The 24,178-nt window shown below is 40.3% G+C and overlaps 1 protein-coding gene across 5 annotated transcripts in view; it reads right to left on the bottom strand.

Moving 5' to 3' along the window:
* Positions 1–22,333, bottom strand: part of GKAP1 (G kinase anchoring protein 1) — a 30,205-nt gene extending 7,872 nt beyond the window's left edge. Inside the window, exons 1-8 of one of the 5 annotated variants that reach the window (XM_051642747.1) lie at positions 21,983–22,333; positions 17,105–20,649; positions 13,913–14,173; positions 11,699–11,842; positions 3,010–3,087; positions 1,259–1,382; positions 574–636; positions 172–194 (exon numbers count right to left, since the gene is read on the bottom strand). In XM_051642747.1, the coding sequence (XP_051498707.1) occupies positions 172–194; positions 574–636; positions 1,259–1,382; positions 3,010–3,087; positions 11,699–11,842; positions 13,913–14,125 (645 nt within the window). In that variant the 5' untranslated portion in view covers positions 14,126–14,173; positions 17,105–20,649; positions 21,983–22,333. Of the gene's footprint in view, positions 1–171; positions 195–573; positions 637–1,258; positions 1,383–3,009; positions 3,088–11,698; positions 11,843–13,912; positions 14,174–14,379; positions 17,078–17,104; positions 20,650–21,982 lie in introns of those variants that run through there. The other 4 variants (XM_051642746.1, XM_051642748.1, XM_051642749.1 and 1 more) reach the window with 4 other exon arrangements.
* Between the last annotated feature and the right edge of the window lie 1,845 nt (positions 22,334–24,178).

Below are 24,178 nucleotides of genomic sequence, written 5' to 3'. Positions count from 1 at the left end.
CATACATCTCTATTAAATCTGCATCTGTAAGCATTTTCCAAATGGAAATCAGTCCTTTTCAGAATGTATAGTCAACTGTCAGCACAGAAAGTGCCAAAGTAATTACTTTCTAAATGTATCAGTTTGTTATGGTTTGGGGTTTTTTATTAAAGGAGTTTTAATAAGACTTACCTCATGCTTTTTGACAAGGTTATCTGAAAAGAACAGAAAAAAATGACATCAATAAGTTACCCCTATATTGTGCAGCTGGCTATTGAAACAAGATATTCTGAAAAGTGGGGGATGGAAAATCCCACCTAATTGGAGTTCTTCAACATTCACTCTCCTCTCAAAGTCACAACAAAAGAAGTAATTACTAAAGCACTAGAAGCCAAGATTATTAACTATGTATTATATCAATCTCTGTATTTTTTCCCAGATCTATCAGATTTATTTAATCAAAAGCAGCATACCGTATTCATTTGCTTCATTTAAAGAGGAAGGCAATGTCTTTGGTACAGACACTTGAGGATTTTGTTGGTTTGTTTCTTTTTAAGTCTGTTTAGGCTTTTATAGCATGTATCTCACTTATACCTGAATGCCTTCCATTTCTTCTAGGTTGCTGTACTTTCAATCCTTTTCCTTTATTCAGATGATCTGGAAATAATGTGTTTCATAAATATTGTAGATTTATATAAAAACATCCTTAAAAGGAAAGCCTCAGAAAATAAATTACTTTCTTCTTTTTCTAATATCTACCTTGATTTCTTCACTAAAACTCTGAATTTCTGCTCTATAGACACAGATGAAGAAATGTGAAACATATAAATAATGCATATAATGAGTATATACAATTTATTTCAGTATTCACTCATGTTAATAAAAGATAGTATCAGGAAGAAAGACAAACAGTTACTTGTTATTACCCAGGAAACAGATACTCAGTTGCCTGAGAAGTGCAAACATAGTAAAACAAAAAAAAAACCCACTTAGGTTTAAAAAAGGCAAATTACGAGTGTCTGAGTCCCCCACCCACCCCAGGGATACTACATGAAATAACGTTTTCCTTAACCTCTCCTTTTTTTCTTGCTTATCTAACCAGTCCATTACTATATAATGAACACTTAGCTTTTAGACTTGGTAGGACACACTAACTGCAACTCATTTAGTGTCTGTTTAAATACAGTATTAATCAACAGAGACCAAGAGCAGTTTGCTGTTTGCACACTCCCTGTGACAATTCCAAGTAGAACAGCTCATATGGTATGATAAGGCATACCTATATTACTGTCTGACTGGAAGTCTTTCAGAGACACAGTAAGAGGTTTGTCTTTTCCTTGCTGGTTCTTTTTCTTATTCAGAGACTTTGACTGAGGTGAAGTATTTTCAACGTTTTCATATTCCTAGAAGAATAAAGTCCCACTGGTATAATTTTCTTCAATACCCAAATATTTTTTCATGAAGCTTTACATGAAGAAAAAAAAAAAAAAGCGATAATGTAAAGGAAATGCTTAGCCTGAACAGTAATTTACAGGCTTCAAACTCATTTACAGAGTGCAAGACATATCAGCAATTCAGCATCAATTCTGTTCTCTGAAGCAGAGCATTGCTCTTCACTAAACAGAGAATGAGCTACCAACCTAACACCTCATCAATCACCTACAACAAATATTACACAGAAACTCAGAAACTGAGAGTATACTGTAATCAAACACAGGAAGGTAGAGCACTACACAATGCAGGTTAGTGCTTTTTTTAAAAAAACAAAGGCTATTCTACCTTCTTTTTATTTCCAAAATGTGGAAATAAATTCTTACTCATTCAGTAGAAGTCAGAGAGAGTTATTGGTGTGCAGCAACACTCTACCAATTGACCTTACTCCTAGTGAAACTAGACAGGATAGCCATTTGTACCTGAGTCCCACCTTCCCACACATCTAAAATAACATTCTTAGCAAATTATCAATGTTGCAGTTATTAAAAATAATCTAAAATATTAAATAAATACTTTAATTATTATTAAAAGTAGTCTTCAATGTAAATAATTTAAAGAAAAAATATATAGAAAGCAAAGAAAAACAGAGTGCTTTTCTTTCCGTAGAAACAAGATCTGTTCAGCATACTCATTTGCTATATGTTTTGAATACATAGTTAAATTATACAGAGGTAATTCTCAAAAATCTACAAATGATACTATGCTACCATGCCTGAAGATTGTCTTCACTTTTAAAAAAGAACTTTTAGTAGGGAAGTTGAAAATTTACCCTTGGTTTTCAAGAACTTGAAATTCTCTCGCCTCTCCAAAAAATGAAGTATTGTACAGACATATTTGCACAAAAGGAGACGTGCCATTTTTATTTCTTTTTTATGTATAATTACATCTCACCTTGCATATTTTCGTAAGTTCACTGGCTCCTGATATACTGCCAATAAGAAACTACCTCCTGGTAGAAATAAAAAATTTATACAAGCATACTGTTTCAGAACCATTTTTTAGTGTTCCATAAGAACAGCTCAGAAAACAGCATCTTGATCAGCAAAGAAAATGTATACAGCTTGTAAGAACTAAAATATTTACACTCAGAACAGAAGAAAGATATTATAAAAAATGGAAGTTAGTCAAACACAACTAACACTTCAAGGCCTAAAGAAAAGTCAGTGCTTTGATAATCTTATTCTTCAAATGTACTGGATTTTTCCTGAGGAACGTTGGGGTATCTTGTACTCTTAAAAAAAATCAGCACATTTATATGCCAGGAAATTGGAAAAGTAAAGCTAATTTCCAACCTTTCCAGGCAAATTAAAAAAAAAAAAAAAAACCAAACCAAAACCAAACAAACCCAAACTACCCAATACTATTACATATGGTTTCTTTCAAATCTGGTATTTCTGTGAACTCTTTAAGTATCTGAACAGTGTAAGCAAACAATTTACTTCAAGAAAACAGTACTTTAGGTGGTTTTTTGATTTATTTTTAATATTAAAGCCTCAACTTGTACAGCTTTTACATTAGGATGAATCCTCAAAATACCTTTTTGTGCTCTTCATACTCCAGCTTGCTTAGCAGCAATGCTTTTTCCAGATCAGCTTCAAACATTTCAGATGTCAGCTGAAGAATAAGAATTAACAATTCTCATGTGACTAGGTTGTTTTAAGAAAAAAAAAAAAAAAAAAAAAAGCAGACGAAACCAAGACCACGCTAAAATTTCCATTTCTATGCATGTATCACTATAAATGTCAAAAAGCTAAGTTTCACTAGTGTGACATATGGTGTTATTAACTGCTAGTATAAGTTTTTGTACCATAACTAATAAAGTATCTTGCTTCAGGCTATTTTGTTAGGGATGCAAGCATACAGTAAGTTATGCACATGTTTATATAAAACAGTTGCCATCTTGGTGATTTGTTCACATGAGACTTCTTTGAAATACTTTTATTAATTTAGTCTGAAACATGAAAAACAGAGGATGTTTAAGGATGAAAATGGTCATGGTAGAGCACCATAAAGTGGATAGCAGGACTGAGGAGGACTGGGTTAGAAATCAGTTAAGTGAACTGGACAACCACAAATCCATGGGCCCTGATAGAATGCCTCTGTGGGTGCTGAGGGAGCTCACAGAAATCATTGCTAGGCTGCTCTCCATCATCTTTGAAAAGTGCTGGAGAACAGGAAAGGTGCCTGAGGACAGGAGGAAAGGCAGTGTCACTCCATTCTTCATGAAGGGCAAGAAAGAGGACCCAGGTAACTACCAATCAGTCAGCCCCACCTCCATCCCTGCAAAGGCGATGGAATAGCTCGTTCCTGGCACATCTCAAAGCATGTTGAGGAAAACAGGGTCATCAGGAGTAATCAGCAAGAATTCACCAAAGTTAACTCATGCTTGACCCATCTGATATCCTTCTACAATGGCATAGCTGGATAGATAGATGAGGGGAGGGCAGCAGATGCTGTCAACCTTGACTTCAGCAAGGCTTTCGACCCTGCCTCCCACAGCATCCTCACAGCCGAGCTCAAGAAGTGTGGATTGGATGATAAGGCAGTGAGGTGGACTGGGAACTGGCTGAAGGACAGAGCTCAGAGAGTTGTGGTAAGTGGGACAAGGTCTAGTTGGAGCCTGGTGTTCCCCAGGGCTTGGTACTGGGTCTGACCCTATTCCAATATATTCATCAATGTCCTCGAAGAAGGAACAGAGTGCACCATTAGCAAGTTTGCCAACGACATAAAACTGGGAGGTGTGGCTGACACACCAGAAGGCTGTGCTGCCATCCAACATGACCTGGACAGGCTGGAGAGCTATGCAGGGAGAAACTTAATTAAATTCAACAAGGGTTTCAAGCATAGGGTACTGCATCTGGGGAAGAACAACCCCATGTATCAGTACAGGTTGGGGGCTGACCTGTTGGAGAGCAACTCTGGAGAAAATGACTTGGGGGTCCTGGTGGACAACAGGCTGATCATGAGCCAGCAATGTGCCCTTGCAGCCAAGAAGGCCAATGGCATCCTGGGGTGCATTAAGGAGAGTGTGGACAATAGGTCAAGGGAGGTTATCCTCCCCTTTACTCTGCTCTGGTGAGGGCACATCTGAAATTTTTTTGTACTCTGCTCAAACTGGACTGTGTGCTGTACACCAGCTTTTTTGTCTATACAAACCATGTTATGAAAAAAACTTCAAAGTTCTATGTGCTTTACATATGCCTAAAAGTGATTTTTTTATATGGTGCAAAAGCACAGACATTCTTCCTAATTGTTCAACAACCATATTATCAGTCTCATGTAAGAGAAAACCAAAGAGTGGCTTCTAGGTTTTACCACAGTAAACTAACACTTTTTGACGGGTTAGTTGAAACACAGCAAATCAGTGCTCTCAGCATAAATAGTTACAAGATTTTATGTAGGCTTCAGGGTGCTGCCATTTCTTGCTTTACATTTGATTTGTCTTTCAAGCTCAGCATCAACTGATTGCACTGGGCCTCACCAGCAAGGTTCTGCTAGCTGAGAAGGGCCACAGATATGCCACAGCAGAGAGGCTAGAGGCACTTCACAACCCAAAAAGGCTGCACACACAGGCAAGACAAACTTCACAGCAGCATTACCATAGAATCATCCTATCACAGAATCATAGAATGGTTTGGGTTGGAAAAGATCTTAAAGATTGTCAAGATCCAACCCTCCTGCATGAGCAGACACCTCCCACTAGGTCAGGTTGCTCACAGACCCAACCAACCTGAGTTGAACACTTCCAGGGATAAGGCTTCTACAACTTCCCTGGACAACCTGTGCCAGTGTCTCACCATCCTCATACTAAAGAAATGTTTTCCTAATATCTAATCTATATCTCCCTTCTTCCAGTTTAAAGCCATTACCCCCTGGCCTATCACTACAAGCCCTAGTAAAGGCTCTCTGGTAGGCCCTCGTCAGGTACTGGAAGGCTCTTAGGAGGTATCCCCAGAACATCCTCTTCTCCAGGCGGAACAACTCCAACTGTCTCAGACTATCTCCACAGGAGAGGTGCTCTAGCCCTCTGGTCATCTTTGTGGCCCTCCTCTAAACTTGCTGCAACAGCTCCATGTCCTTGTGTTGGGGGCTCCAGAACTGAACACAGTACTCCAAGTGAGGTCTCACAAGAGCTGAGTAAAGGGGAAGAATCGCCTCGCTTGAACTACTGGTCACCAAAAGAAGAAGCCCAGGACTAGGTTGGCTTTCTGGGCTGCAAGTGAACATTTCTGGCTCATGTTGAGCTTCTTGTCCACCATCATCCCCAAGTCCTTCTCCTCCAGGCTGTTTTTGATCCATTCTCCACCCAGCCTGTATTTGTGCTTGGGATTGCCCTGACCCACGTGCAGAACCTTTCACTTAGCCTGGCTGAACCTCATGCGGTTTGCATGAGTCCACCTCTCAAGCTTGTCAGTGTCCCTCTGGATGGCCTCCCTTCCCTCCAGGGTGTTGACCTCACCACACACTTTGGTGTCACTGGCAAACTTGCTGAGGGTGCACTCGGTGCCACTGTCTATGTCTCTAACAAAGACATTAAACAGCACCAGTCCCAGTAATGACCCTTCAGGAACACCACTTGTCACAAGTCTCTATCTGGACATTGATCCAGTCAGCTCATTACCCAATGAGCAGTCCATTGACTGAATCCATATTGTTCAAGTTTGAATACCAGGATGTCAGGCAGGACAGTGCTGAATGCTTTGCACAGGTCCACTTGCTCTTCCTTTGTCCACCAATGCCGTGACCCCATTGTAGAAGGCCGCCAAATTAGGCAGGCAGGATTTGCCCTTGGTGAAGCCGTGCTGGCTGTCACCAATCACCCCTTCATTTTCCACATGCCTTAGCAGAGCCTTCAGAAGGATCTACTCCATGATCTTGCCAGGCACAGAGGCGAGACTGACTGGCCTGTACTTCTCTGGGTCTTCATTTTTTCCCTTTTTGAAAATGGGAGTTATGTTTTCCCTTTTCCTGTCAGTGGGAACGCTGCCAGACTGCCCAGAATTTTCAAATATGACAGACAGAGGCTTTGCAACTTCACCGATGGAGGGGACCCTGAAAAGGGGGCATCTTCTCCTGAAATGCCTTCAGTGAGGAGGCTGGAAAACAAAGAGGGAGGTAGAAGGATTTTTCCAGCAGCAAGGGGTATTTTTTTCCTGAAGTGTTTGTTTTGTGTTTGTTTTCTTTCAATATCAGAATCAGTAATTAAAGGTTTGACAACTGGCAATAAATTAAATTGACTGAAATTCCACAAAAATCAATCATGTGTTTCTGCCCACAACTGTTGAATCCAATCTGACAATGATAGTTATCTACCAAAAATCAGTTATTGTAGTCTGCTACAGTGAAAAACTCAACAAGAACATGACGAAAAAGCAGAGAACGGGGATTAAAAAAACACTCCAACAAAACACACACTACCAAAAGGAGAACAATTAATACATAAAAATAAGGTAAGCTTATAAGAAAGATGAATTCAGGATTTTTACCTTTGTGTGTCTGAAAGTGCTAATTTAGCACACAAGTTCCTAAATAATTATAAAAAATCAATACTACTACAATGCCATTACAACTATTAAACAACTGCACAAAAAATGCATTATGTGATCTCTAGCACAAAAATAACCCTATCATAATTTACTTATCTATTAGCCATTCAAATCAGACAAGATTGAGTGTTTGAAGCTGGCTATACAAAGGTCACTACTTCTAAGCAGCAGCTGAGTTGAGAACTTTAGACCCGAGTATTCTCAAAGCCAGGCACCTTCAGTCCTGCTTCTCTGCATAGCTTGACTGTCTCAGAATAGATAGCTATAGCTTCACTACCACTTAAACTTATCCAAAATTCTAGAAACCACAGGTTCCTTTGCTTAGGTTCTGGGAGTACACATCCAATAGGCAAGTTCTGGAGTACACCCAGTAGTCAGAAGAAATTGAGACCCATGTGCAAAGCTCTTACAGTGACTGCATTAGAATTTTTGTTGAAGAAAAACCATGCTATTTACATAAGAGCTTATTATTTAAGATAAATGTTGTCAATCTTTTAAAAGTGACAGGCAGTATGCTAATTTGGATGGTAAATATGAAGAGAGGAACTCTTCATGAGCTGAGAGACACTCTTTGTGGACCTCTGTGGAAAAAAGGGACCCACTGTTTCTCACCCTGTGCTGAATATCACCCTTCATTAGAGTATACCATTTAAAATTTACCTCTTCTTTACCAATATTGCATTACTGGACAAAGGAAACCACAGAGCAGAGAGGCTAGGATTTCATGCATTCTGAACCTGAAGAATTCAAACTCATGTCTTGCCTTTCAGGTAAGCATATGCCAGTTGCAGTTTGAACTTCCCTGCCAAGTCAATTCTCCAGCTCGAAGGAGATATGTTTTTATTAAATGTTATTATACAGTCAGCATGACTTTATGAAAAAACAACACAGGGACAGCAGAACAGTCCAAAGCACTAACTGACATTTGATACAAGCTTGACTAAAGAAGGTATTCTGTCAAACAAACCTTTCAAAAAAATTGTCATAGATGTGGAATAACACCACTTTATTTGGGAATTCTGCATTCTCAAGTTTGATAAACCTATACTGCAGCTGGTTCCCTGTCTTCCATAACAAAACTCAGACTTTTCATCAGCTTTCAACACTTCTCATCTTAATCTCAAAAGAGCACCTTACCTCTTCTTCCTACTAGTTGGAACTAACATCTCTTGGTAATTTTAAGAGTGGTGCTGTTGTGGGCTTCAGGAGAGTATAACTGATTCTTCCTTTAATGCATACCACACCAACTTAAGCATAGCTTCACTTTCTTTTCCTTTACCTTTTTTCCTCTTTATCTGCCTTTACTACAACAACTTGTTCTTAAAAAGCTATACATAGACCCTATAAAGTTTATATTCCTAAAGTGATGGTAGTGATATAATAAGCTGGTACATGAGCAACAGCTGATAAGGACTTCAACACCCTTCACATGTGGCTTCATTGTCAGTTGGAATTCAAGATTCAGTGGGCTGAGACGAGTAGGACATCACTGCTAAATGGCTAAGACACTTGACTTCAGTATGGTTAATCCCTGCATACACATGTACAATGCAATAACCCCCAGTAAAAGAAGGGGAGCTTCAGCAGGATGGAATGGTGCAGACTCAGATTACCCTGCAGTCATGCTTTTGGTAGAGTCAACAGAAAGGGAAAGAAGAGCTTGGAGCATGAACACTCCAAATTTTATTTTAAGTAGTTTAACAACTAAACTACATAGAACCTAGACAAGTGTCTGCCCCACTTCCTCTTGAGTTGTTTAGAGAATATAACCAAATGGGCCATGTTTTGAACAAGAGTGAGGAAAAACTACCTCTAGCCCTGGGTATTGTATCAATTCTGAGTCCCTCTGCTCAGACTGACAGATTACTGCACAGCTCATTTGCCTTTTTAGACCTAGTATATGCTTTTCTTCATTCACTACTATGCTCAAAGCATAACCTGGTGTCAGTAATCAAATTTACCATAAGATCACAATTCAGAGTTATCACGGGGTTCTTCAAATTATAGTCTTATAGAGCATAAATTATTTAACATAAGTGATGCACAAACACTGTAACTCATTACTTCAAAAAAGTTACACTGAATGCTTTATCCTGAAACAGAACTGTTATGACAATTTGGGCAGCAAGATTACCAACAATAAACCAAGTTATTGCTGAAACTGTTGGTGATAACATGAAATACAAAAAGTAAAGTATAGCTCGGTATATTGAAGCCTCATGGCTCTTTGTGTGTCACTGGCCTTAATTTCCTGATTTTTATTTCAGGGTCAAAAGTCCTTTACTGCCTTGTTAGTAAGGCTGCTGCAGAAATCAGTAGGGACTCACAGGCTTTTATAAATTCTCCTTAAGAGCTTAAAAATGCATGCACTACAATTAAACTAAATTCCTCACTATTTTCACTCCTGTTCTTACTTCTCATCTAAGAAAAAACAATGCTCTCAATGACTGTCAGTGCTGTAATACATAGGCAGGTTTTACAAACAGTGAAATAACAGTGTCAAAATAAATCTTATTTGTTATGCATGTTTTGTTGAGAACATCCTAACAAGACATGCACTCCATGCTAAGACAAAGATTTTCATTGTTGTTCTAAGACAGGAATAACTAGTAGCAATTTCTGTTTCCACCTATCAGATTCCAATATTTACATTTTTAACAGCTGCTGCATAAAGTTAAAAGTAAGTTTAAAGCAGTCTGGGCAAATTTTTGGCAATCTGAGAGCTAAGCCCCAGCAATTTAAACCATTTATGAACCAAAAAAGTTCTCCATAACCTCCATGGTTGACTAAAAACTATACTAAGTCATACCAACAACTTTAAACATTTTAAGTCTAATTATTTCATATTTACAAAAAGTCAACACTACAATCTAACAGTGGTCATGCCAGTGTGAACATTTTCACTAAATTTCTAGTGTAGTAGAAGTTAACACAGCATTTATTGGGAAAATATTCACAGTCCTCAATGAACCTCCATTCTTTACGCTCAGTCCACTGAGATCACAGAAAGCTGTTCAAAATGTTTTGCAAAACAGTCTATTCTTCATCCTCAAGAATTGTGACAGCATTAGGATATTCCTTTTTCTCACAAAAATGGGACAGAGATGCCTCTTGAATATCATATGTTACAATTACAGGAATTGCTCTAAAGCTATTTTTAAAATAAAATAATGTCAAGGTAACTTCACATTCTATATGTCAATAAGGTCAAAATTACTAAGAATTGATTGTTTATAACTCAGTTTACTTTATCTGACAAAATTAGACTATAAAATTATTTTTTACCCAAAATAATTGCTTCATACCACATAGAAAAGAAAAATTGCAAGTACAGAACAAAGCAAATCTGTACCTGAAAAGGTAACTCTGAAGTTAATTAGAACTTGAAATTTTCGAAAGGATTATTAGGTCATTATTCCATTGCTAGGACAACCACCCAGAAGCCTGTAAAATTAAGAGCTCTGCTATACTCTGTTTAAGGAGGCACCTATACCAAAGCATTGGCAACATACAAAAACTAGGTCTTAGTAGATGCCAGGATAGAAGTTCAACAAGTTAATGAGACACTCTTTAATTCAAGTGGATGTCACTTATCAGCAATTTGCCTTGAAAAAGCTTGTGCGAAGTTAAATACTCCGAAGGGCATCTTCAAGCATAACAAGACAGTCCAAACTATCATCCACATTGAATGACTACATAGCAGACAACTATTTGAATGGAAACTAAAAAAATGTGTACCAAAAAGCTATTTTCAAGCACAATCTGAAAAAAAAAAATTACTAAAACAAACTCTATGCCCATCTAAAATAGCTGAAGCACTGCAAACAATTCAGAACCTCTGTAGAATTTAAAACACCATAAAATAAAATCACCAGTATAAAAAAGCATTTTAAATGCTGAATTCAAGTCAAGAAAAAAAAAAAAAGGCTAATTTTAACTGTAAGTACTCTTCCTAACTGACATCAAAGACGCAGCACTTGTTTAAAGTAAACTTTATTTTATTGCTTTAGATTAAGAGCATTTTGCTGTGTAATTTCTGCTTGTGGTAGCTTAGGCAAGATGAAACACAGTAAAAACATTGTATTTGCCTTCATACAGGCACAGTCAGTCTTTGTGTTATCTCTGTTACATTTTCTGAGTGTTCATGAACCCTAGCAACAATATGATTACCAAAAACATGTTTTAACATTAAAAAACAGTGGGTCTTACACTGATAGGACTACTCTAGTGTGCTAAAGGACAGCAAGCATTTCTGAACACAGAGTTCAAGTGTTTTTTGTTACCTAGAAATGAATTAGTTATTTAATGCCTAACAGAACTTACCAAAGTCCAGTTTACCACGGATCCATACTGTGTATCCATATACACTCCCTGCCTGGCTCCCACCACAGCATTTCACCATCCTTCCATGGCAGTACTTGTCGCCCAAATCGCATAAATTTCTCTTAACATACCCCAGTATTCACAGTCCAGCTACAACATGTACAAAAAGCAGCATGTGCTGGCTCTACATGACATTTGACAGAACACGCAGCCTGACTTCCCACTGAAACCTTTACTTCTATGTTGTAGTATTTTATTTCTTCCTTTCCAGCCACCTCTCCTTATCCATGAGGTTTAACTTAATGGAATAACATATTTCAAGAAAGCCAAAGACAGCTAAATACAGTAAGCTGTACCTGCTCATCTCTTTGTTTCCACTCCTGCCAGTTTTCTTCCTGAGAGTCCTTCCGCATTTCAGTATGCAGTTTTTGTTCATGCTGAGAAAGACAACCTCCATGTGAGGATTTCTGAGGAATCTTTTTAAAAGCAAGGTTTCTGAGCTGAAAAACAGTTATTTTTAACAATAATCAAAATGTTGACAAGTATATAGGAAAAGCCTTTACTGATTAACAAAAGCATTCAGAAACATGTGCAAGTAGACATGCATGTGCTTTACTTTACTCTATACTTTGGGATACAATTTTGTTTAGTCACTTATGGGACACACCATAATGTAAAATTATAGAAAACTGTGGATCAGAAACACCACAGTCACTTAACATAAACCAGTTTAAAAGTAAATATATTTTCCCAGCTGAATACTTTCAACAAATCTGAAGAGTAACCACATCTGACAGATTTCATGCTAGATCAGGCATTGCAGAGTTGCTCACACCTGACACAAAAATATAATGCCAAAAAAAGGTGGTATACACAGATTTGGCATCAGCAAACAGAGGAACTAGAGGTTCAGGTAGAATATGAATAATGTAGACAGTCCTTACAGTTTGTCAACAATCTAAAGTTGGTCCCATTTTAAGAACCTGCAATAAGAACTATTTTTAATCACTGCACCATGTGGATACAACAGTACCATCTTAAAATACCTTAAATAATTATAAAATTAATTAGTGAACAAGTAACCTGCAAATTTGGCAGCTTAAAGACATAGCTACACAAGCTGAAACGTTAACTGACACTATGGCCCTTACTTGGAGTGAAAATAAAGGTACTGATACAATCTACTATCAATTTAAAGGCAGGGATTCTTTAACATAAAGGCTCCTGGAAGGGAGAAAGCAGCTATAATCCAGTGAAAGATGAAACAAAGGGAAGCAAGGTACAACAGTGTTCTCTTTAATGTGTATGTACAGAGTGCCATGACTCCTTCTTAAAATGGCAACTCTACTTAAAAGTTACTTAAAATCAGGCAATCGTGCAGATACTTCAGAATTGTTTTCCTTCCCCTCTAAAGAGTTCCTGCCTTAACTTTGCTTCTGTCTTCCTTGCTGCCTGCACCAGCACTACCTCCTCTGCTTACTTCTTCAGATTACAGTGATGGCCAGAGCACTGGTACAGACCATTCTGATTTATAACTCCAGCAGAGTGTAGCCATAGACAGAACTAATTACAATTTCCATGCAGATGAACTTCTGTAGATATGTGCAATGCATACACATACAGTTATTTTGATGGCATTTAATGTTTTGATGGTGCTAAAGCAGGCATAAAGAAACACCAGGGTATGCTTACTGAAGACTTAATCTTCAATATAAAAAACAGCACCAAAGCTGAAATGATCACTTGATTTAGCACTACTGCAACTGCTAAACTTTAATATCTTATGTTAAATAGATACTAAAGGAAAAAGATGGGTTTGAGGGTGTTGTTTGTTCTACATACTAGAATTTTCTAAGACATGTAAAGTTTCAGGTAGAAAGATTATCTCAGATCTGTTCACAGACAACAATCTAGAACTGCAGTTTCCAGAATTTTGGAACAATTCTTTCAGCCTCACTTTTTAATTTCCATTTGATTAGAGGTTTAAGAATCCCAATGTCAGAAAATAACCACTGTTCTTTACTCCACCCCCTAGTTCACGAGGAGAAGAGAGGAAAAAAACAGGTTCTGGATTTAATAGATTAGGAGGCTGGAGTGATGGATAAAACTGAAAATTACAACTTGGGAAACGAGATTTTAAAGCTCTTCAGATAGAGTAGGTAGGTCTAACCATCTAAAAAGAAAATAAAACCTTGAAAGCACTGTTGAATTGTAACATGCTGGCTGTTCAAGCAGGCAAGTAGAGCCAGTCAACTACAAACCTTGGAAAACAAGTGGTTCCTAGCAATCACTTTATAGAAAGGTCATTCCCTTCATAAGAAATTATTCAAGCAATGCTGTCAAAAAATAAAATGTATCAATTTATTCTAATGAAAAAATTTCAACTTCTATAGTAAGGAGTATCCCACTTACATATAAAGAATCCTTAATAAAGCAAACAAAAAATGCTATCTCTGTGACTAAGTAGCATTTGTGCCATAAAAAAAACAAAACAATGACTTGTTAGGGACAGCAAAAAAATACTTATTGGATAACGGCCTCACCCACTACTGAAAATATAATCCCTTTACCTCATTGGCCTCACTCTGCTGCTGTTCCTTCCTTTTTCTCCTTTTCTTTCTTTTTTTCTCATTTGTAGATGATTTTCCGCCTGAAGCCTGAGATTTACTGACACCTCGGCCACTTCTTCCTTTTCCTGACTCTGAATCGGTATCACTTTCAACTTGTAGTAAAGCAAAACGAGACGCAGTGGTAGGGACTGAACTTACTACAGTAGATGCCATTGCCAGACCTGAAATTCTACTGAGCTGGCTTCTTTTTAATTAGGTTTCCTAGGAAAATAGCAGAGACACAAGAATTAAAACAGTTGTTTGACCAAACAATCAATAATCCATATCTGTTAGCTGCAGGACTAGCATTAAAAAAAAGCCCCACAAAACCTCAGTATTACTTCTTTGCATTTTTACTAATTTGCATTTTTTAAAGTATTTGAACAGGAAGAACAAAAGGAAGGAATATTCTATAAAACAATAGTTACTTTAGGCTAATACATTTGTTCCTCAGATATTATGTTTGAAGGAAAAACAAACAACAACGTAGAAGGTTCTAGAAGAAACAGGCCTTCATGATCTGGAAGGAAAAAGAAAACAAACAAAGAAGATACAGGAATAGTGTAGTGCTCCAAAACTGTTTCAGAGGCCATCTCTGGACCCTGATAAATGTAAGACTTGAGAACAAGTAGATATGCCTATGCAGGCTCCAGTTTTGGGTGAGTATCCTGATTTAATATTTTACAAGTAGCATCATTTTGTTTCCAAGCCATGAGAGATTAAACAAGCAGCTTTCTCCACAGGAAGGTGAGCCCAGCATTGTGGCTGGTATTGTTCTCAAACATCAGGCTCACCTATTCTTAACAGTGCGACGACAGAGGATGAGCTGGGCAGAGGGACAACAGGTTACCACATTTATGCCTTCTGTTGCCCCCCATACTTTTAACCAATGTGTATATCCCTATGACACCATTCCAAAGTACAATTCATCTGTGTAAAAGGTAACTTTTGGCACAAGAATATTTGGCTAATTGCAATTTTTCCATGCAAAATTTAGTGAATTAGAAGACTGAAAGAGATGTTATTTAGCAGTGGTTAAAATTTTCATATAAAGCAGGTATTGAGCTATGTTGATGTACTATGACAGAGAGATGCAGTGGAACAACATATACTTTTTGAAAGCACTATTGAAAGGAATCCTTGGTTTGGCAACTGTAAACATAAGCTGGATGTCTGCTTAGATAGCCTACAAATGTGTTCCCTGTTTACTACTACTACAGAAGAACATGAGAATCTACAGAAATTTCAAGAGATCATTTTATCCCCAAATTCCAGACCTTCTCAAGGACAAATCTGTATATGTGCTCTCAATATGTACAGATGTATCAATGGGAAACAACGATGTGTTACCTATATGATGGTAAACAGTCACGACTGTGACTGTTGCCCAAAAGTACTCTCAAAAAGGAGTATTACATTTTATTTCTCAGGGGTGAAATAAAATGAGCAAGCAAGCTGGTACTGATCTTTTTTAAGTTTATCAGAGATCACAGCATTCTTCACATACAAAAGATAGCCTACTCTATTTCTTTAAAAAAAAAAAAAAAAAAAAAAAAGGAAAATTAAGCTGATTGTATGAAGCAGGTTGTATCCTAATAATTAAACAAACCTGACATCAAATTGTGAGTCCACCTGATGCTAAAGTTCAGACTCAGTGATCAGATTACAACCACAGACCTAAACTACCACATCAGTCACATCTAAAACACTGCAAGTAGTTGCTACTCTAGTTTAATTATTAAATAACAGTTTAAGTTTGGATTTTACTGGTTTTGGTTGTTTTCATGTGCTTTTTAATACTCAACAACTCTATATAGTAATCCTGTTTAGAAGCTAACTTACAGCTAAGGTATGTTGTGCTATTACTACTAGAACATACCACTATGTCATGCTTGACATTTTAATACCATACCTACAATTCTGATGCCTAGATTTTACCAAGTACCTAATATTTCAGTTCCAAGACTTGATTCTCCCTCCATCCATAGGAATACAATGGGTTGATCTCAACAGCTTTCAGCTAAGCACAGATGCTTGCCACCACGTATGCAGTAATTTTTCCTTTAACAGTGAATTATTATTTATGTTGTCCTTATTATTATAGATATGCACAGTCACAGAAAATTACAGCACTGACATTCTCAAGCTTCAGACTGTGTTAAAAGAGGCTTTTTCATCACAAAAAAAAAGGACATTCAGATACCAGAGTATTTTGTAATATCACAGATCAAACAAGGATCTGAAAAATCTTGTCAACATTTACAGTGCTTTCAATAAGGAGTTTGGCAGTCTGAGAATTATTATGCATTTTTTTAACAGTTAGTTGGTGAAAGCCTACCTGTCTAAATACAAGAAAATTCCTTTCCTTATGATACCAAGTACAGCAAAAATGTCCAAGAGGAGTATAACAAGTCAAAGCATGCTTGTGGCATCTATGCAGCTCATTAATACCTCAAGTGATACTGAAAGTTAAAAAAAGCCTAACAAATATACATCAGTAGTTGGAGTTGGTTGCATGTATGTCATGCATTATAACTAGTCATAAGCTTCCGAGAAAACTTTCTCTGATCTACCAAGAAAGTTACTAACCTTCCATTTTCACAGAATCACAGAATGTTAGGGGTTAGAAGGGACCTCTGAAGATCATCAAGTCCAACCCCCCTGCCAGAGCAGGACCAAAAACTAGGGCAGATCACTCAGACAGGCATTCAGACAGGTCTTGAAAGTCTCCAGACAAGGAGACTCCACAATCTCTCTGGGCAGCCTGTCCCAGGACTCTGTCACCCTCACAGTAAAGAAGTTCTTCCACATGTTAAGGTGGAACTTCTGTGCTCAAGTTTGAATCCAGTGCCGCCCCTCACCCTAGGGCACAAGTGACAAAAGATTGTCCCTGCCTTCTTGATGCCCAGCCCTCATGTATTAACAGACATTAATTAGATCCCCCCTCAGTCTTCTCCTCTCTAGACTGAAAAGCCCTAGGGCTCTCAGCCTTTCCTCTTAAGGCAGGTGTTCCAGACCTTTAATCGTCCTCGTAGCCTCTGCTGGACTCTCTCCAGTAGATCCCTGTCCCTCTTGAACTGGGGAGCCCAGAACTGGACACAATGCTCCAAGTAAGGTCTCACCAGGGCTGAGTAGAAGGGGAGGAGAACCTACCTTGATCTCTTGGAGACACTCCTCCTGATGCACCCCAGGATATCATTGGTTTTCTTGGCCACAAGGGCACATTGTTGTCCCACGCATAATTTGTTGTCTACCAGGACTCCAAGGTCCTTCTCCATGGAGCTGCTCTCTAGCAGGTCACCTCCTAGCCTGTACTGGTGTATTTTGTAGTTCCTTCCCAGGTGCAGGACTCTGCACTTGTTCTTGATGAACCTCGTTAGGTTCCTCTTTGCCCAGCTCTCCAGCCTGTCCAAATCTTGCTGAATGGCTACACAGCCTTCAGGTGAATCAGCCAATCCTTCCAGCTTTGTCTCATCAGAAAATGTGCTGAGAAGACACTGTCTCGTCATCAAGGTCATTGATAAAGATGTTGAAGAGGACTGGACCCAGCACTGATCCCTCAGGGACTCCACTAGTTACAGGTCTCCAGCTGTACTCAGCTGTCCACTCTTCTACCCCACACTTCCTGAGCTTACTCACAAGGATGTTATGGGAGAGTGTGTCAAAAACCTTGCTAAGGTCAAGGTAGACACATCCACTGTTCTCCCTGCATCTATCCATTCTGGCACACCATCATAAAAGGCTATCAGATTAGTCAAGCATGATTTCCTCTTAGTAAAACCATGCTGACTACTTATGATAAACCTTCTTCTTTTCCACGTGTTTCGAGGTTTCCACCAGAATGAACTGCTCCATCATATTTCCAGGGATGGAAGTGAGCCTGACTGGTCTGTAGTTTCCTGGATCATCTTGCCCTTTTTCAAGACCAGAGCGACATTGGCTTTCCTCCAGTCCTCAGGCATCTCTCCTGCTTGCCATGATTTTTTTTTAAATGATGGAAAGTGGTAGAGCAGTAACATCAGCCAGCTCTGTCAACACTTGTGGGTGCATCCCAACACAGCCCATGGACTTGTGCACATTAAACTTGCATAACTGATCTCTAACCCAATCTTCATTGACCAGTGGAGAGTCTTCCTTCCTCCAGGCTTCCTCTCTTACATCCAGCATCTGAGATTCATGAGGGCTGGTCTTAGGAGTAAAGACTGAAGCCAAGAAGGTTCTCAGCAACTCTGCCTTCTCTGCATTGTCTTGTTACCAGGGCTCCCACCTCATTCAGCAATGGGCTCACGTTTTCCCTATTCTTCCTTTTAGGACTGATGTATATGAAGCAGCTCTTCTTGTTCTCTTTTACTTCCATTGCCAGTTTATGCTCTAAGAGAGCTTTGACCTTTCTTGTCACCTTCCTACATATGTTAACAATGTCCCTATAGCTCTCCTAAGTGACAAGTCCCTTCTTTCACAAACTGTAAATTTCTTTCTTCCATGAGACTTTCTTCAGAAGATCCTTGCTTATCTATGCAGGTCGTTTATCACTTCTACCCAATTTTTTACTAGAAGGAATGCAAACTATCTTGGGCTTGGAGAAAGCAGTATTTAAAAACTGACCAGCTTTCCTTGGCTCCCTTTTCTTCCAGAGTCTTAGCCCACAGGATTCCTGCAAGTAGATCTCTGAAGGGTACAAAGTTAGCCCTACAGAAGTTCAGGGTTGTAATCCTACTTACTGCCCTGCTTCTTCCTTGTAAAATACCACTGTGTCATAGTCACTGTCGCCAAGGCTATTCCCAGACCTTAAGGTCTGGTCCCTAACCAGACCTTCTTTACTATACAAGTACCAGCAGTGCACCCCTCCTTGCTGGTTCCTCCACTACCTGCATTTCCATGTTAATGAAAAGATCACTAATAATGGATTTCAAAATTGCAGTATGATTATGGCCTGAATTCACAGGTGGCACCAATAAATGACCCAGTTTTAAAACTTTCTGCTTTGCAAATCACTAGCAGACTATCAATTGTCCCTGCAATATTTCAAATAAAAAAGTTTGGAAAAAAGAGTTCCTACAACCAAAACAACACAGTATTCAGATTCACGTACCAAGAGCAGAAGAGAAGCCTGATATATAATTTCAAGTCAACAGAAAAGCATTTGTTATGGTTAACAAGGAGAATTTTTTTTCAGTGCTTTACTCGTTCCTAGATCATACTCTTCTATAAATAAATCATATCCGCCAACATGAACAGATTATCTTGGAGTTTGATACTAAATAAATAGATTAAATCAATTTAGTCCCATTTATGTAACCTGTAATGTATTACTTTAGCATGTCTGATACACTGATTTGTAAGCACAAACTGCTTACTCTAAATTCAAGGAGACATATTTAAAATGCTAAACTGTAACTTGACTAAAAAGGTATCTTTGTAACTTCAGTGTTCTGAAATGTACTAAGTATTAGTTCAGAAACATGAGACCAGCCGATGCCCTGAAGAGCTTCAGTCTAGTTTTAGAAATGATGCAAGACTGCAGGAATAACAGTAACACCCTCATCTGCTGTTACTACAACTTGAAATCCCATTTGTAATAGCTACTTACATTCACCCACGTTGCAGGTGAAATAGCTTTTGAAATACTTGCATTTGAAAAGCTCTCCTGTAAACTGTCCAAAGCATTTACTAAGAGGAGTTTAGCACATGTCCACAAGTTTAATTTGTTTGAGCTTCAGCACCTTCCTGGCCTGTGTGCAGCTTTGCATGTGTGCATGAATTAGCATTTAAATGCCAAGCACCCTCATGAAGTAAGCAGTACACCACAATTTAGGCACCTCTAGTCAGATGGCAGTAGTACAACTTTAAGCTTCTATGAAATAAGCATATAGCTTCAAAGGTGAGGCTTTAGTATTTTGAGGAAGGTATACTGAAGAGCGTCCAAACATATTATTTAATCACTTTCATTGCCAAACAAACTGCTAATAAAGATGCAGATTTTAGAAAACTTTGAAGATAGGCTATTGTCATGCTAAAGCTTCTTCCCACATAAAATCTACTTGTTGCTACCACTAAAATACATATTTTTTTATAATCTGCAATTACTATATGTTCTTAGCAAACACTTGAAGCATTGACAGACTTCAGTACTTGCTTATAAACATGAAATAACACTAAAATACACAATATACATTTATAAATGAAGGAACACATCTGTCCCCTTCACATCTTATGTGCATTATATATGAGAATCACAGAATCATTTAAAGGTCTTGTAGTTCCAACCTCCCTGCATGGGCAGGGACACCTCCCACTATACTCCTCAAAGCTGCATCCAAGCTGGCCTGGACAAGCTGTGCCAGTGTCTCACTATCCTCAGTCAAGAATTTCTTCTTAATGCCTAACCTAAATCTCCCCTCTTTCAGTTTAATCCATTAGCCCTCATCATATCACTACATGCCCTTCTAAAAAGTCCCTCCCCAGATTTCCTGTAGGCCCCCTTCAGATACTGGAAGGCTGCTACGAGGTCTCTCCAGAACATTCTCTTCTCCAGGCTGAACAGCTCCAACTCTCAGTCTGTCTTCATAGGAGAAGAGCTTCAGCCCTAAGGATTATCTCTGTGGCTCTCCTTCGGACTCATTCCAACAGCTCTGTGTGGTTCCTGTGTTGAGAGCTCCAGAACTGGACACAGTACTCCAAGTGGGGTCTCACGAGTGCTGAGTAAAGAGGGAGAATGAATTTCCTTGACCTGCTGGCCACACTTCTTTTGACATGGCCCAGGGCACAGTTGGCTTTCTGGGCTGCAACCGCACATTGCTGGCTCATGTTGAGCTTCTCACCCATTTCCCCAAGTTCTTCCCCACAGAGCTGCTCTCATATGGATATTTGACTTGTTGCTCTTCGCCTGTTTATACACTTACCATAACAAGCTGAATCTACTTTTCCTTATTACTTCATTTACAGAAGTTTTGCACAGGAGGCCTTCCCAGTTGGATGAGCTGTCCATTTAAATTGCTTTTATGCCAAAGCATCAAAGCTATAAAGCTGCCTTAAAGCACACTAAATCCTTAAGATTACATCAAGTTACCAGCTTGAGTTTCACAAGTCACTTTACAGCCAAAAAAAAAAACCCCAAACAACTGGTTCAGAAATCTACTTGACAGTTCCAGCATTGTCATACACAGCAGCAATAATGGGCCCATTGCAGATAGCTGGCACTACACAGTTTGAAAGTGGAATATACTGAACTTACTGCTATGCTTGGGAAAAAATGAACGTTTGAGGAAGAACGTTTTTAAAACTTTTTTTTTTTTTTAATTCACAATTAAAATTTAAAAGTGACCAGGTAAGTCTTGAGTTTAGTCTGAGCACAGGATGCTGACTTACAGTGTAGCCTCCCTTATTTTTCCTCTTGTGATTCCCATCCTACCCACTCCCCTTCTCCAAAAACAGGGAAAGGAAATTAGTTAGGCAGTTTTATCTAACAAACCTTGAAACGTCATGCTCAGTTTACTGTGCATGGCTAATGCAACAAAAAAATACTAGCTTTCTCAGAAAGCAATACAGATTAGTTAACCTTAAACAACCAAGTACAACAGCCATCAGGAAACACCGTGTCCCAACGACGCCTTGGCTTCTAACTATGACCAGCACTTCTACTGCCGCGGATTTTTATTAATTAACGGACTTCTCTTCAAAACACGTAACCAGAAGCAGCGGGCCCTTTCTGTGCCGCGGAAGATAACGCAGCGGTACAAAAAAGCCAAGTTTCGGAGAGAGGCGGCTGCGTTCCGAGCCCGGCAGACACGGTCCGGGCTGCTCCCTCCGGCCTCCCGGCCGGGCCCCGCTGTGCAGCACGGGGCGCGTGTGCCCGCTCAGGCACCGGGACGCGCGACCCGACCCGTTCCCTGCCCGGCCTGGCGCCCCAAGGCGAGCGGCCCCGCGGCCGCCACCTGCCGCCCCCCTGGCCTCGGGGTGCCGCCCTCCCGCCCGTGCCCGCCGAGGCCCACTCGGAAGGAGCCGCGGCGAAGCACCACCCCACCCGCGCACCTTCCTTTCCCGCTGCCACGGAAGGGGCAGGAGCGGAGGGTCAGTCGGCACGCCAGGCGGGCGGGCGGGCGACCCCTCCGGACGCTCACTCCGGCGGCGGCGGCGGCGGGGACACAAGGGAGAGGGGAAGGCGGGGAAGGCGGGGAAGGCGGGGAGGGCGGCGGCGCTGCCCCCGGGCGCGCGCTGTAACGGGCGGCGGCGCCGCCCCGCGGTCCCGCCGCTGGGCTCGGGCCCCGCGGCCGCTGGCTGGCTGGCTGGGCGGCGGCGCGCGCTGCGTCGCCGCGGCGTTACGGCCGCAACCGGCCGGTACGGGCTCCTGCCGGGACCAAACCACTGCGGGGCGCGGCGCCCTCCCGGCCCCTGCCGGCCGCTCCCGGCAGGCACCGCGCGGGAGGCGGAGGTGGCGGCGGGCGGGGCCGCGCGGCGGGGGCACGAGAGGGCGGCCGATGGCGGAGGGGGGGCCGTGCCTCGGATCCCCGGCCATCCTCGCAAGCTCCCGAGCCGCGCCGCGGCAGCACCGGCGGGCAGCTGGGCATCCCGCCCTCGGGAAAGGTGCTGCAGCAGCCCGGGGCCGTGTAGACCAGCCCGGGGCCTTCCCCGGGGCGCGCCGCCCCGCTGGCTCGGCAGCCGCGGCATCGCGTCCGTCGGGCAGCCCCGCCCCGCGGCACCCGCACGGTTCGGCTTCTTTCCGTGGGTTTGTTCAGCGCTGTCCATGTGGTGTGTGATTATAGACCGGGCTAATGAGGTTGCCCTTGCAGCGTCACGGAGTTCGCCGTGTTCAGTGGTCGCTGTTAAGTAAGAATTACGTGATACTAGAGACGAGCCCAGCGTGTGGTTGTTGAAGTGATGCTCTGCAAATAGCTTTTCTTACAAAGTCTTCAGATTAATTGTAAGCCCTACATGGAATACCCTGCTTAATCTGCACTTTGATTCTAAATCAGGGCTCTCCTACTATTTATTGGCTCTGCAATAAAACTGCAGCAAAGCTGGAGGCTGCAAATGTGTTGGAATGAAAATGGCTTTGACAGGCAAAAAGGCCCCTCATGACACAGCTGGAGTTTCAACACCTGTTAAATCTCACTGTTCAGTTACTAAGAACGAACACTTGTTTTGATATAGAGGGGGTAAAACTTCCATCACTTCCAAAAGCCAGACTGGCTTCTCAGAGGTGGTACAATTACTATTTACAGAAATCAGGGAACATTTGCCAACACCTTGCATGGGGTAACTCTGCCATTAACGTGTAGTACTAAGCAAAAAGCTGGTAATGTAAAGGGCAAGAGTCCATTCCAGAAATGCAGCCATCACAGTCATAATAGAGAACTCTGATCAGAAGTAGTTTATATTCCCAGTTACTAGCTAGACAGTGGAACAGTTTGTACGCATGACCTTTTTTTGTATCTTCATTGCTCTTCTTTGGACATGCAAAATTCACGTTTAGAGTAGTATGATGTTTGTGATAATGCACAGTATTATCTTATAGAATAAACACCTTCAACAATTCCTTAGATGTAGTAAATAGCTACACGTTTGAAACTGTATTTACTTGTTCTTGTTTCTTGCTTTTTGACAAGAAACATTAATTATATATATACTAATATTAAACTCAATGTTGGTTAAGGCTCAATGTATCAATGACAGTGAAAAACAATCAAACTCAATCAAAACCCAATAAAGATCCCAAACCTTATCTCAAAGTTCAGCTGAACAATAGGCAGTAATTTGGTATAACTGTGAAAGATACAATCATTGGACACATTCAGTGGTTTATCTATCTGATTAGAATGAAATATTTTGCATTCTACCCAGAACACTTAAAAAAATGCAACAAGACAGTAGGTGCATTTATCATGCTGTAACAGCATCTTCATTGATGAGGACAGAAGTGTACTTGCAGCCTGGAAAAATGAAGTTCTTTTACAGTCACACATGCTACACACAAGACCTTGCCTACACAACAGCAGAAAGCAAAAATTCCTTTCCTAAGTAGATCTAATAATCTAAGACAACATTTTCAAACATGACTGGCTGAAGTCCACAACTGAAATAAAACTAACCTTACTTTCAGTACTGCCACATTTTATGTTGGAGTCACAGTTATAAGTGTTAATCTCAGTTAAATGTAAACCTTCTGGTCTTCAAGTTTGTGTAGCTATTAAGAACATGCTTCTCAGTGACCACTGTCCTCTTACAAAA

Source organism: Apus apus, chromosome Z (genome assembly GCF_020740795.1).
Source record: "Apus apus isolate bApuApu2 chromosome Z, bApuApu2.pri.cur, whole genome shotgun sequence".
Taxonomy (NCBI): Eukaryota; Metazoa; Chordata; class Aves; order Apodiformes; family Apodidae; genus Apus; species Apus apus.
Note: the sequence above shows the minus strand (reverse complement) of the source record. Positions and strands in the feature narration are given on the sequence as shown.